Source organism: Felis catus, chromosome E2 (genome assembly GCF_018350175.1).
Source record: "Felis catus isolate Fca126 chromosome E2, F.catus_Fca126_mat1.0, whole genome shotgun sequence".
NCBI lineage: Eukaryota > Metazoa > Chordata > Mammalia > Carnivora > Felidae > Felis > Felis catus.
The window spans coordinates 139671-154253 of record NC_058382.1 but is presented as its reverse complement, the minus strand read 5'-3'; the positions used below and the strand labels follow the sequence as shown (position 1 = coordinate 154253).

General features: G+C 53.7%; 1 protein-coding gene across 4 annotated transcripts; it reads right to left on the bottom strand.

Moving 5' to 3' along the window:
* Positions 1–671: 671 nt before the first annotated feature.
* On the bottom strand, positions 672–7532 carry ZBTB45 (zinc finger and BTB domain containing 45). 4 transcript variants are annotated; one of them, XM_006940723.5, is made up of 3 exons: positions 6813–7532; positions 3391–4672; positions 672–1543 (listed from the first exon to the last, which is right to left on the bottom strand). In XM_006940723.5, the coding sequence occupies exons 2-3, from the start codon at positions 4670–4672 to the stop codon at positions 1287–1289; spliced, it is 1539 nt and encodes a 512-aa protein (XP_006940785.1). In that variant the 5' UTR covers positions 6813–7532; the 3' UTR covers positions 672–1286. The 4 variants fall into 4 exon arrangements, with proteins under 4 accessions (XP_006940785.1, XP_006940786.1, XP_006940784.1 ...); XM_006940724.5 differs by having other exon boundaries at positions 6864–7532; XM_006940722.4 differs by lacking the exon at positions 6813–7532 and adding an exon at positions 6650–6804.
* Between the last annotated feature and the right edge of the window lie 7051 nt (positions 7533–14583).

Below are 14583 nucleotides of genomic sequence, written 5' to 3'. Positions count from 1 at the left end.
CAGGTGCTGCCAATGCTCTGGAGTAAGAAGAGTGACCGCTTTCTTGGCTGGCAGCTGAACTGATGCGGGGTCTTGTGACACTGCTTCACTACTGGATATCAGTATCTTCAGCTGCCCAGTGGGCAGCCCAACGGTCCTGGCTGCTGCTCCCACCTCCTGCCTGGCACTTCAGAAGTTACTGGCCGAGGCAGGTATCCTGGGGCTCAGATCCCCACATGGTAGCCTAACCCCAAAGACTCCCTGGATCCCCTCAAAAGTAAGGTGCTCAACCATCGTGCCCATCAGAATGGGGGAGGGGAAGACTCAAATCCAAAGGACCTTGAGATTCCGGAGGTGGGGGGGTGGTGAGATCTAGGGGGAAGGGCCTCAATTCTGCATCTTGGACAGCAGCAGCTGGGATTCTGAGGGTTTCCCACATGTGGCCTCTCTCTCCCAGACCCATCTCAGGCCTGGCCTACACCTCTCCCCACAGGGCAAGGGCTCTAGAAGAGTCAAGCACCAGTCATTTGTGCATCCCACACCCTCCCTGAAATGGCCAAGCCTACCGTCCTGTCTCTGCCCAGGGAGCCCAGTAGGTGGCAGCAGTGTTGCCCAGAGCCGGGGGCACTGAGTCCCGACTGCCACAGCCAGTGTGTGACGGACAGAAACGCACCCATCTGGGAGCTCAGAGCTTCCGGGTTTCGGACCCATGGCCCACAGTACTTTATTAGAGAGCAGGAGTCCCGAGGCCCGACCCCAGTCCATGATGGGTCCACTGAGCCCCCTTAGACACCAGATTGAGGGAGGGGTAGTTCGGGGTGGGGAGCCAGGGTTCTTACCCAGCTTGACACTGGGGCAGAGAGGAGCAGCTCCAGAACCCACACTCACGCAAGGAGTCAGAGCCACAAATCTTGGGCCTGGCCCAAGGGTCTGAGCGCCCAGTTTAGGCTGGAGATGATCCAGTTCTCAGGGATGGTCGGGTCTCTGACCAGCCCCATCCCCAGCCTGCCACTATCAGGAGGGTCCGAGTACGAAGGAGTACAGTAGTAAGGCAGGCTGAACCCCTGGTCAGGTCTGGAAAGAAGGGTGGTAGCAGAGGGAGGGCCTGCGCTCTGGGGAAAACGTGGTTTGGTAGTGGGAACGTGGTCAAGGCGTCTAGGCAGGTGTGAAGCGGCTCGGCAGGGGTGTTACCGGTTCCGCAGTGGTCGTGGCCTAGTTCCACAGGAGGTCGCGGACCTGCAGGGGTTGGCCTACAGCGCGGGAGCGTGGTCAATCCCGCGGCAGGCGTAGCCAGGCCCAGGCCTGGATCAAGGTGCAGGGTGCGCGGCCAGGTGGCGCTCCAGAAGCGCGCGGTGTGAGAAGACCTTGCCGCAGGCGGGGCACGGCGCGCGCTCGGGCCGATGCGTGCGCATGTGCACGTTGAGTGAGCTCTTCTGCGTGAAGCGCTTGGCGCAGACAGCGCACTGGAAGGCGCGCACGCCTGTGTGCGTGACCATATGCTTCAGCAGGTAGTCGCGCAGCGAGAAAGATCGCCAGCACACGGCGCATTGGTGGGGCTTCTCCCCTGTGGGCGACAGGGCATGCCGCGCACGTATGTCATCTGGGAAGGAGCCCCGGGGAGCCTTTGACGGGCAGGGACTCCCCTCTCCTCCCAAACTGCCCATCAACCCTGAATCCCCCTGCCCTTAAGGGACACCCCTTCCACTCCCGGACCATTCCTCATTCCTGGACCTTCCGGCCCAACAGGGAACCCCTCCCCCCCCCCCCCCCCCCCCCCCCCCCCCCGGCCATGACCCAGTATGTCTCCCCACTCAGCGGGGATTCCGCTTTCCCGGACCCTTACCGTAATACCAGGATACCACCGTCAGGGGCCCTCAACTCTAACAGGTATCCTCCCAACAGGGAATCCTGCTGGTCTGGGACATCGTTGCCTGACAGGACTGACCGCTGAGGTCTCCCCCACCTCCAGGAACCTCCCTTCCCCTAACTCCTGCCATGCCCATGGAGCATTCTGTACTTTGATCGCTGGCCACCATTCTGGTAACAGTCTGGCAAGGCCCAGCACACTTACACTGTGAGGGACGCAGGCATACCTGCCCGGTTCCTGCTGGAAGCCCTGTTGCCCAGAAAACCCTTGTCTGCTGGCAGCTATAATGTACCTGGGGTGCCAGAGTAGGCTGCCCCCTTTACCCTGATCAGAGAAGGGGGAGGCTGGCTCTATTGGCCCCTAGATTCATCAGGTATTAACAAAGAAAAACAAAACAAAACAAAAAACCCACCTATCTCGGCGGCAGAGGGCTGCAGGGCAGTGCCTGGGCAGGGAGTTCCCCCAGACCAGGCCTTGCACCTGGCTAAGGCCACATGAAGCTGGCAAATCTTGGCTGGTACTACCTTGGGGCCCCTGACAGCTCTCCACAGGCTACATCTATATCCTCTCTCCTTCAACCCCAAGACAGCCAGGTAGGGATTTAAAACTAAATCACATCTCACTCACTTCCCACTTCAGATCACTGATGCCTTCTCCAACATTCACAGTGAAATCCCAAGTTCCTGGCCCTGCAGAACTCCCCACTCCACTCCTACAGGTGTTCCAGCCAAAACTTTGCTTTTCCTAACAACATCCAGTTTGGCCCTGCAAGCAGTCTTTGACATTCCATACCCCTGTCCTCTACCTGAGCCTCTAGGGAGCACCCTGAACACCCTGTGACACATCCAGGACCTGCCAGCCACCACCTCAGCCCCTAGCTCCGTAATCTCCAGTGCACCATCTAGCACACTCTCTACCTCTCCCTGAGCCAGTAAATAGCCACCTCCCAGACACTCCAAGGGTTTAGGGGTACTCTCAGTGGTCTTCGAGGAGCTCCCCTTTCCTCCCTCTGCAGCTGTGGGGTCCCCACACTGCAGCCCCATCTCCCTCCAGCCGCGATCAGGCCACCTCTCTGCCAGCTCCGAAGGCTAGGCCAGCAAACCCACTCTCCCCTCACATCCAGTGCCAGTCACAGGACCCACTGACAGCCAGGGAGACCAAGGAGACTCCCCTACCTGGCCACATATTCCTGCCAAGGCTCCATCCCTCCTGCCCATCCCAAGCTTCATCGTGGTGACTAAAAGCTCCACTGCCAGCTTTCCAAAAGCTCTGGGCAAGTTCCTGCTCCTTAACCTAGCCTGAGGATTCTCCCTGCACCAATACATTGAAATAGGGGTTGGGCAGGAGAACCTGCTTCTCCATGTGGATGGGGTTTCCCCTCCCCCACACACAGCGCACTTGGGGCTCAATTTCCAGGTTCCACTGGGGTCAAGAAAAAGCAACATAACTACATGAGTGCCTCCACCCCACTTGCCTAGTGCCCGATCACCCCTCAGGCTTGAATCTCCAATGACCAAAGGGCTCAGAGACCCATCCTGGCTCACCCGAGTGGATGAACATGTGCTTGGTGTAGTTTTTCCGCGAGCTGAACGTCTTTCGGCAGTGACTGCACTCATAGGCAGGCGGCTCGGAACCCGGGGCTCTGGCAGGGGTGGCCGAGGGGGCCGCAGCGGGAGCGGTGGGCGGGGCTGGGGCCTCCCCCGGAGGAGCAGGAGCGCTAGGGGCCGCATCTGGCTGGAGTGTGGGATAGAAGGCGGAAGGGAGCGCAGGAGTAGGCCCCGAGGGTGCGGGAGGAGGTTGCGCAGGTGGCCCAGGAGCGCCCAGATGAAAGGGGAAAAGTGAGACAGGTGGCCCCTGGGTCTTCACGCCTGGGGCTCGGGATCCAGACAGGACACAGTCAGGCGGGGCCGGCGTCTCGGCGGGACAGGCTTCCGCCGCGGTGCCATCCTCATCTTGCCAAGCGGAGACGTAGCTCTCGGGGAACACATCCTCGGCCGCGGAAGCGCCCCGAAGAAAGTCCCTGCCGGCGCCGCCATAGTCCGAAAGGCCGGCGGGTGCGGGCGGCTCCTCGCACGCGCTGTCAGGGGCGGCGGTGAGGAAGCCGGCAGCGCAGTCTGGGAAGGAAGGGGGCGCTTGGCCCTCTCCTGGGCCGCCGCTTTCGCCGTCCTCGCCGTCGGTTTCATCATCGGTGTCCTCCTCGCCGTCACCGCCGTCGTCTGTGGCCGCGGGTAGGGAGGGGTCGACTTCCGACCCCTCCGCCTTGGTGGGCGCAGTGGGCGCCGGCAGCTGCAAGCGCGCGGGCTGGCGCTGCTTGCGGCTATGCGCGGCACCGGGGTGGCCCGGAGGGCGCGCGGCCAGCAAGTGGCGCAGGCGGTGGCGTAGCTGCGCAGGTGCAAGAGGTGGGGGCACGGGCGTGGGCAGGGGCGCGGGCGCGCCGGGGACCGGGGCTCGGGCGCGGGCGATGATCTGGGTGCACTCGTCTATGACCGTCTGGATGCGCAGCACCGACGCGGCCGTGAGCACCTGCAGCGCTTCGCCTTGTGCCACTACAAGCGAGCCGCTGTAGAGGAACTCGACGAGCTGGCGCACCGTTTGCGCCGGCACCACTGGCGGCACGCGGATCTCGGAGTGGCCGAGCAGCAGCTTGTCCTGGAAGAAGGGCGAGCCGGCAGCCAACACGCAGCGGTGGGCACGCAGCGAAGCCTCACGGATCCGCACAGTCACGTCGCAGAAGTGACCACCCAGCCGCTGCCCGTTGAGGGTCTCGAGCAGCGAGCGGGAGAAGTTCTGCAGGTGTATGTGGTGCACCGCCTCTGCTGCAGCCATCTGCACCGGATGGGGGGGGGGGGAAGGTCAGCCAGGGCCCCCCCCTCCCCGCCTCATTGTCCCTGCCCCTTGAGCCCTTATTGCGGGACAAGGCCCATGGGCGCACCACAGTCCCAGCCCTTCCCAAAAGGCCCCTCGAGCCCGGTTCCCATATACAGGACTACCCCCAACTCCCACCCCCAGACTCCAGGACCTCTGCAGCTCCACCTAGGAAACTCCCAGCACACCCCTGGGAGAAGGTTGGGAATACCAAATATCTGGCTCCCTCCCAGTCTTGCTTACTGCCCAGCGGAGGGTCCAGAGCTCAGCTTCCCCTATACTGGTTCACACCCTCCTCGCCCTAACTCCAGTATCCATAAACCTTCCCCATGTCCCCCTTCCAGGGAGCAGCTCTGTGGAGAAGAGGGCAGGGATGCCCATCCCGAACTGGCTGTCACACCTTATCCACTCCGCATCAGGGCTGGCTGTGATTCCTCCCACTCTCAGCTTCTTTTTGATCTCCCTTTACTACATCATCCAACCTTGGAGTATTCAAGACCCTGTGGAGACCAAAGTCTGTTGCCTAAGAATTGGGTTATGTTAACTAGTGTATACAGAGGTCTTCGCAGGGGCAGGATGGCACGACCTGCCTCCTGGGCTAAGCGTTTCAGGGTGTGCGTGGTCACAAAGGGTTGAGAGTAAGTTGGGCATTAGCCTGGCAGGCATTCCACAGAAGAAAAAATACAAGGTCTCTGGCAGACCCCAACGCAGCAGGTAGGGAGGTGCCCCCTGCAGCCTGGTGCATCTTGGAATCTTGATATAGCCTGGAGGGCACAAGGTGTGGGTGTGGTGTAGAGAGGGGGCTTGTGTGGACTTTGAAGGGTGTGTGATTGGGAAGGGAAAGGTGCAATAGCAGCAGCCTAAAGATCAGTATGTCTGAGCAACCCGGATGATTCTTGTCAAAACTTTAGCTTCCTAATCCCAGCACTGCCCACGCTCAGACACCAGAAAGGGGAGGGGCTACCGCTCCCCAGGGGACTCTGGGAATCTGAGAAGCTCTGATACTTCACCCGTCATCACTCATCAAGTAGGCACCATGCTCACTAGGCTAAGTTTCCCCGCTACCAAACAAAGATGGGTTTGGCTCATCCTGTACCCAAGCCACACACAACTCCAGTCTAGGGGAGGACAGTCGGGACACAGGTCACACCCTGACACTCTCTCTCACTCCACCAGCCTAGCTCAGGCGGGGTCACACAGCCCTGGAGTGTGGCTTCTCTTAACCTTCCTGGTCTAATGGGGTCTCAGACTCACCCCCTCTGGCTCCTCTTACCCAAACCACCTTTCCTCTTCTGGGTCCAGACCCCTCCCTTTCTTGCATGTTCTATATCTTACCCTCAAATCACTTCGCACACCTCCACTGCCCGGTACCATTGGTGGAGGCTGATGGGAGTCATTTCCTTGTGTTCCCCCCCCCCCCTCGGTCTATTCCCCCACGCGACAGCCAGAGGGAGCCTGTTCAGACCTGACAGATCGGGACCCTCCTCTGCTCAGAGCCCTCCATGGTGATGAATTAATTCTTGGCAATTCGTCAAAAAAGCCAAGTCTTTGCACATATCGTTATCTATGCCACAGCACTTTTCCCCGTCTTTATTCACCCACCGTCTAAAGACCTTCAAATCTGTGTCTGGGCGACTGGGGCAGGAACCTGCGCATCAACCCATACGGCTAGAAGCCTGCCTTTTCCGACCCACCTCCACCCTGCTCCCGGTCTGTGATCTCTCAGTCCAGACGCAGCAGGGTCCTCTTGGCGCCCCAGAACAAAGGCCCACCCTCCCGGGTATGGCGCCGCATTCTCGCTGCCACGCCTTTGCCCACGCCATGCGCTTTGCTCCAAGCACTCTTTCCCATACTCTGCTCCATTGCTCGCTCCCTACCCTAACCCCAAAGCCCCCTCTCTGATCCGCTCGGGCTGCCCCCGCTCCAGACCCGGCCAACCTGTATTTCCCGCCTCCGCGCGCTAGCCAGAGCCATGCCCCCATCCTGCAGCGCCCCCTCACGTCCACAGCGTGCACTCCAAACCTAGCGCCGGCGCCCTCCCCTGGGCACGCCCCGGCCTGCCCGCCGGCCCTGCAGCAGGGGGATGCCCGCCCGACCCCACCTCCGGCTCCTTCTCAGGCACCAGGCCGGGACTCGGCCTTCTCCCGCTCACCACCGCCAAGGCCACACTTTCAGGCTGCGACGCCGGCGGAACCGAAGTCCGCAGCCGCTGTGGCGCAGGGAAGCGCTAGGTCGGAGCACGTTTCCGGTGTTTCTATGGCGATCAGCCGCCGCTTCAGGCCGGTAGGTATTGAACTTCCTGCTCTCGACCGAGTCGCAACTAAAGTCGCCGAGGCTCGGGCTGCGGGGCAGCAAGGAATGTCTCGGCCAGGACACGCTTCCGGCGTCGCCCTAGGGACTGGGATGCGCCGGGGCCTGCGCTGTCAATCTGCGGGCCACGCCCTCGTGCGCTCCCGGCTGTGTGGAGCTGCTGCAAGGCGACAAAGGCTGGGAAGGCGGTCTGAAGCCCTAGATGGGTCTCGGCTGGTTTAGACTCCATTGCGACCCCAGGTGGCGGCCTTCTCCCCAGAGCAAGAGTGGAGGCAGGAGTAGGGCTCACCCCTGGTCCATCGGACTCCAGCCCTGCGTGGACTGCAAAAGAGATATTCCTGCAGCCGAACTCCACACCTGCCGGTAGCTACGAGTGGAATGAGGGAGCAGACACCACCCCAGGCCCTGGCTCCCATCTTCCACCCCTTCCGCCCCTCAAGCCTGTGTCCCAGGTAGAAGGTGGAGGCAACCTGTCTCTATGACCCCTACCTCCTCACACACCCACCAGGCCCACCCGCCCCAGGGCGAGTAATGAACGAACGAATGAATGGATATTGAACTGAATGCCTTCTGCACTCAGCGCTCTGGGACACACCTCAGAATAAAAGGAAAGTGGGGGTGAGATGGATAGTACATCTGCCAAGAAAGACCGTGGTGTCCAGCCAGACTCCAAAGATCAGAAGTCACTTTAGGGGACAGAATATGTGGGAAGAGTTGTGTGGGCAGAGGAAACAGACTTGGTCTGCAAAGACCCTGAGATGGGGCTAGCTACCCAGGACACCTATGAACCAGGCTGGATGGTGAGACTGGAGTGGTGGGCTGGCCTAGCCTTATGCTTTGTTCCTGGGGTCTAGAGGCAAGGCAGGAGGACGTACAGGTCAGAAGATTTCCCTGAGACATCAGTGGACCCCATGCCTTATGCAGCAGGTGTGGGGTCCAGCTTGGGGGGAGGGGTGCTGACTTAGCCTCCAGTATGGGGACAAGATCAGAGGACCTGCCTCCCACCTTGGTCAGCTGCTGGGCAACTGTATTGGGCACATCTATAGATGTGTTGAAGTTAGAAGGATTCCAGGGGATTTGAAGCTGGAGGGGGGCATGTGACAAGAAATATAGGGGGAAATTCTAGAATCTGAGAAGAGGACCACATGACAGCTAGCAAAAAAAAAATAGGGGCCCCAGTCTACTACTGCATGGAATTGCAATCTGCTAACTACTTGAATGAACTGGGAAGCTGATTTTTCCCTAGAGCTTCTGAATAAGAGCCCAGCCCTGCCCCAAACTTGATTGCAGCCTTTGTGAGACCTGGATCAGAGGCCACTGCCTGGGTGTCTAACCTGCAGAACAGTAAGCTAATAGATGGGTGTCGTTTTAAGTTACTGAATTTGTGGTAATTGTTAAGTAACAATAGAAAATGAATACAGCTGCCAGAGACTTAGAGCCTGCACACAGTAAGTGTCTGATAATGCCACTGTTTTCCTATCTGATGAATCCTTTCCCCTTGCCTCTCTCTTGCTGAATGCTTCATTTCTGCCTCACCAGCATTTATCATCCAGCTTGGTGGTCTCATTGCTCCGTCCTACAAGCAGAGGCACTTGGGGGTGAGAGAGGGAAACAAACATCCAGACACATGGCTGGAACAGCATCAGGCCAGTAGAGAAGCATGTATGAGGTCTCTGAGGAGGGAGGGTGGCTTCCCTAGGGTGAGGCAAGTGGAAGTTGCTATGGAGATTGCGGATGTTGAGAGTGGAGGGGGGGAGGACCAAAGTCCCATCTGCAGGTTTGCAGGACTGAGGGGAAGGTAGTGGATCTAGTGGGGCAGCAAAACAGGAGGCTTGAAAGACAGCAATGGCTGCTCAGACCTCAGTGGGAAGGCCAGAAGGGGACAGATACAGAGTAGGAAGGAGAGGACATGGGTGGCTTCAGAGAAGGTCTTAGTGTTGAGGGTGAGATGGAGTAACTGGCCCAGTAGGAGGCAGAAGGGAGAAACAAACCCTGACACTGCTCAGGCAGCAAGGGAGGGGGGAGCTGCAGCCTCCAGTGACACAAGCCTCAAGAAGACATCTATTTTGTTTTCCTCTCCAAAGACCTTGTCTCAGTAGTTGTGCATGCAATTGGAGGAATAAATAGTATATCAAAGGACACAGGTTTAATAAGCCAAGGAGGGGTCAATGTGACCTGCAAATATTGAAAATCCTAAGCCAGGTCCTAGAGTCTTGGAACCAGTAGGTGATGAGAAGAGGCAGGTGACACTGGCTGACAGACCATCAAGGGAAGAACCTGTAAGGTTGCAATGGTCACAGACACATGAAAGGAGAAGATATTAAGCTCCTAATTGACTGGGCTTCATCAGCTGCCCGGGGGAGGCAGGACCTGCCCCTCACCCCCTACCACACCCTTACCACCACACACACAGCTTAGGTCAGAAGGCTCAGTCTCTACTCCCAGCTCAGAGTTCCCAACCTCCCTCCACCCTCCATTACTACTAGGCCAGCTTCTCACACAGGGGCCTCCTTCTGTGGCAGCCATTGCCCCCAGGTAAAGCCCAGTGCTCAGTGCTAGCGGGGCTGGATAGTGCCAGATGTGGGATGCAGGCCCCAAGATTAACCTGAATTCACACACTTCTATCTGTCAGGAGCTTCCCCTTGCCAGGGGTCAGCCATAAAGCTCTGGAAAAATGCTTCCCAGTACAAGGCAGATAGGGTAGAGATTAAGGGACGTCCCAGGCAAGGCCAGTACCAGCAGTGGGGGATTTAGCTCTCCTGACAGGACTGAGAGGAAATGAAGAGCCTTTTGGGATGGGGGAAGGGCAGTGGCAAGATCCCATTTCTAAACCAGTAAGGTCTTGGAAGTTGCAGCTTGGATGAGGGCTGGCAGGAAACCCGGACCCAGGCCTTGGTGGAGTGTATAAAGGTGATAGGAGCAATGGGTCAGATGAAGCAAGGTGCCTATAGGACTTACCAAAAAAGAAACATCCGGACAAGATCAAGGACCGTTGAGGAGGGGGTGGAGGTGGAGATGGGGGTGAGGAATATTTGCAACATAGAAAAAGTTTAATTTGCTTTCATATGTAAAAAAACAAGAACATCCTACTAGTCTGTGGACCAAAGCCTGAGGAAATCACGTAGGAAGTAGGAGACCTAAACTAAATAATCATAATAACCCAACTACCATTGTCACTTCTTCTGGGTCCCTTAACCGGGTCCTGTACTGGGCCTTTGAATTAATTTTGAAAATTAAAAACAAAACAAAACAACAAACAAAACAAAAAACAAGAAACGCAGAGTACAATATAGCGTTTACAGTACAATATAGCGTATACAATGTAGCGCTCCTACACTGGAGCACTCACATCCCCAAATTAGCAATGTTCTTGTTTTGTCCCTTTTGTTTTTTTGTTGTTGTTTTTTTTTTTTTTGTTTTTTGTTTTTTTTGTTTTTTTGGTCTTATTTTTAATAAACACACACACAAGAAAACAAAAGTTAAATTTTTCTTTTCTTTTTTTTTTTAAAGTAAAGCCTTTAGGCAAAGAAGAAAGCCCCTCGAGGTGGCACACCTGGGTACTTCTGTCCCTTAAAGGCCTCTTGTTTTACTCCAAGTTAAAAAATTTTTTAGGGGCGCCTGGGTGGCGCAGTCGGTTAAGCGTCCGACTTCAGTCAGGTCACGGTCTCACGGTCCGTGAGTTCGAGCCCCGCATCAGGCTCTGGGCTGATGGCTCAGAGCCTGGAGCCTGTTTCCGATTCTGTGTCTCCCTCTCTCTGCCCCTCCCCCCGTTCATGCTCTGTCTCTCTCTGTCCCAAAAATAAATAAACGCTGAAAAAAAAATTTTTTTAAAATGTTTATTTGTATTTGAGAGAGACAGACAGACAGACGTTAGCATAGGAGGGGCAGAGAGAGATGGAGACAGAATCCGAAGCAGGTTCCATGCTCTGAGCTGTCAGCACAGCTGATGCGAACTCACTCACCAGCCCTGAGATCATGACCTGATCATAAAGATTAACTGACTGAGCCATGAGGCACCCCTACCCCCAGTTTAAAGGATCCACTGAATCCAGATTAATATGTTTTTATTTACGTGTAACAATTTAAAAAAAAATTTTAACGTTTATTTATTTTTGAGACAGAGAGAGACAGAGCATGAACAGGGGAGGAGCAGAGAGAGAGGGAGACACAGAATCCGAACCAGGCCCCAGGCTCTGAGCTGTCAGCACAGAGCCCAACAGGGGAGGGGGGAGGCTCCAACTCATAGACTGTGAGATCATGACCCGAGCTGAAGTTGGATGCTTAACCGACTGAGCCACCCAGGCACCCCAAGTTTACTTATTTTTTTAATGAGCCTTAAACTCACCACCCCTAGACCAAGAGTTGCATGCTCTTCTGATCGAGCCAGCCACGTGTCCCTAAAATTCAGTCATTTTTAGTAAATTTACCATGTGTGTAATCCTTAGCATCCTCCTGTTTTAAAACATTTCTATCATCCCCAATGAGATACCTCCACCCATTTGCTGTGATTCCCTATTCCCTGTCCCAGGCAACCACTAATCTAATGTCACCATAGATTAGCCTGTGCTGTACGTTTCACATCAATGAAATCACACAATACGAGGTCTGGGTCACTTTGCTTTAGGCTTCTGTGCCACCTAGATGTTGTTAAATTTGTTTAGTTGGATTTTTTGTTGTGCCCTTGGCTTTGGTCTAAAAAGCATTTCCCTGTCACGGTAGGCAACTGAGGCAGAAAAGTCTCTAGCCCTGCTTCTTTCAGCTGCCCTCCTGCTGGACCCATGCCCTCCTTCATGACTTGGTCTATTCTCCATGCTACCCTCTTTGTGCTTGAGACACTGTATCTATCCTTCTCTTTTAACGTCAGGATGCATCTTTTAAAAACAAGGGTGGTTTCCTAGTTGCCTGTCTTTGGAAGCTTCCTCATTCCTTAGCATGCTTGGTCCCCATCCCCAAGTCACCAACTATTCACAAATGAGCTTTGACAGGTGATTTGTCTCTGCCAGGAACCCATTCAGAACTGCTCAGGTTCCTTGCTCCCTGTTGGTCTAGAAGCTCCCTCACCCTTTTAAAATTAAGGTGAAATTCACATAACACAAAATTAACCATTTTAAAGTGAACAATTCAATGGATTTTAGTATGGTTACATGTTATGTAACCAGTATCTCTATCAAGTTCCAAAACATTTTGCTCAATCCAAAATAAAAACTTGTTTTGGAGCCTGGGTGGTTCAGTCAGTTAAGCATTTGGCTCTTGGTTTCAGCTCAGGTAATAATCTCATGGTTTGTGGGTTTGAGCCCCGCATCAGGCTCTGTGCTGACAGCATGGAGTCTGTTTGAGATTCTCTCTCCCCTCTCTCTCTGCCCCTGCCCTGCTCTCTCTCTCAAAATAAATAAATAAACTTAAAAAAATAAATAAAAACTTGTACCCATTGGCAGTAACTCCTCATTTTCCCCTTCCTCAGCCCTTGGCAATGACTAATCTACTTCCTGTCTCCATAAGTTTGCATATTCTGGATATTTCATATAAATGGAATTGTATAATATGTGATCTTTCATGTCTGATTTATTTTATTTTATTATTATTTTTTTTAATGTTTATTTATTTTTGAGACAGACAGAGCATGAACAGGGGCGGGTCAGAGAGAGAAGGAGACACAGAATCTGAAGCAGGCTCCAGGCTCTGAGCTGTCAGCACAGAGCCCGACGCGGGGCTCGAACTCACGAAGCATGAGATCATGACCTGAGCTGAGCTGAAGTCAGAGGCTCAACCGACTGAGCCACCCAGGCGCCCCATGTCTGATTTCTTTTAATTGGTGTGATCTTTTCAAGGTTCATCTATGTTGTAGTACGTATCAATTCATTTCTTTTTATGGCTGAATTAGACTCCATTGTATGGAAATACATCTATTTATCCATTTTTCCAGCCATCGTTTGATGGACATTGAGTTGTTTATACCTTTGGCTATGTAGTGCTGCTATAAATTCCTGTACAAGGATTTGTTTGAACATGTTTTCAATTTGGGGAGGTATATACCTATAAGTTAATTGCTGGATCATATGGTAAATCTATGTTTATTTAAAAAAAATTTTTTTTTCAATGTTTATTTTTGGGACAGAGAGAGACAGAGCATGAACGGGGGAGGGGCAGAGAGAGAGGGAGACACAGAATCGGAAACAGGCTCCAGGCTCTGAGCCATCAGCCCAGAGCCCGACGCGGGGATCGAACTCACAGACCACGAGATCGTGACCTGGCTGAAGTCGGACGCTTAACCGACTGTGCCACCCAGGCGCCCCTGTAAATCTATGTTTAACTGTTTGAGGCATAGCCAAACTTTTTTTTTATAGGTAGTGCACCATTTTACATTCCCACCAGCAATAAAGGAGTATTCCAAGTCCTCCATATCCCTTCCATCACTTACTATTGTCCTTTTTTTTTTTTCAACGTTTATTTTTTGGGGGACAGAGAGAGACAGAGCATGAACGGGGGAGGGGCAGAGAGAGAGGGAGACACAGAATCGGAAACAGGCTCCAGGCTCCGAGCCATCAGCCCAGAGCCCGACGCGGGGCTGGAACTCACGGACCGCGAGATCGTGACCTGGCTGAAGTCGGACGCCTAACCGACTGCGCCACCCAGGCGCCCCTTACTATTGTCCTTTTAAAAAAAATTTTTTTTTATATTAATTTTGAGAGACAGAGAGAGAGCACAAGTTGGGGAAGGGCAGAGAGAGAAGGAGGCAGAGAATCCAAAGCAGGCTCCAGCCTCTGAGCTGTCAGCACAGAGCCCGATGCGGGGCTTGAACTCACAAACCATGAAATCTTGACCTGAGCCAAAGTCAGATGCTTACCCGACTGAGCCACCCAGGCACCCCTCTCTTTTTTTTTAAGTGGATGTGAACTGGTTCAATTTGCACTTCCCTTATGACGAATAATGTAGAATTTCTTTTCATGTTATTATTGTCCATGCCATTTGTATGAAAGTTGTATTAATGTATAGTTTAAACTATTTTTTAATAATTTTTTAATGTTTATTTATTTTTGAGAGAGAGAAAGAGACAGAGCACCAGCAGGGGAGAGGCAGAGAGAGAGAGAGAGAGAGAGAGAGAGAGAGAGAGAGAGAGAGAATCTGAAGCAGGCTCTAGGCTCTGAGCCGTTTGTCAGCACAGAGCCCGGACATGGGGCTCAAACTCACAAACCGTGAGATCATGACCCAAGCCAAAGTCAGATGCTTAACCGACTGACCCACCCAGGTGCACCTAGTTTAAACTATTTTTTTTATTAATTAATTATTTTTTTTTTTCAGTAATCTCTACACCCAATGTGGGGCTTGAACTCACAACCCTAAGATCAAGAGTTGGATGCTTTTCTGACTGAGCCAGCCAGATGCCCATAAAGTATAGTTTATATGCCATAAAATACACCCATTGCAGGTAGCCTTCAAAGCTTCTGAGCAAATTAATATTCATCATGGTGCAGCTATCACCACAATCCAGTTTAATTTATTTTTATTTAAAAAGTTTTTTTTTAAATATTTTATCTTTATTTATTTTGAGAGAGAGAGTGTGT

What these genes read in the sequence shown, in the direction of transcription:
- ZBTB45 (XM_003997337.6), bottom strand. Translation starts at nt 6,534, where the DNA reads ATGGCGTGGGCAAAGGCGTGGCAGCGAGAATGCGGCGCCATACCCGGG. An exon ending in AGACCGGGAGCAGGGTGGAG is followed by an intron (nt 4,673 to 6,405) that starts GTGGGTCGGAAA and finishes CATCCGGTGCAG; the next exon opens with ATGGCTGCAGCAGAGGCGGT. An exon ending in GCACATGTTCATCCACTCGG is followed by an intron (nt 1,544 to 3,390) that starts GTGAGCCAGGAT and finishes TGTCGCCCACAG; the next exon opens with GGGAGAAGCCCCACCAATGC.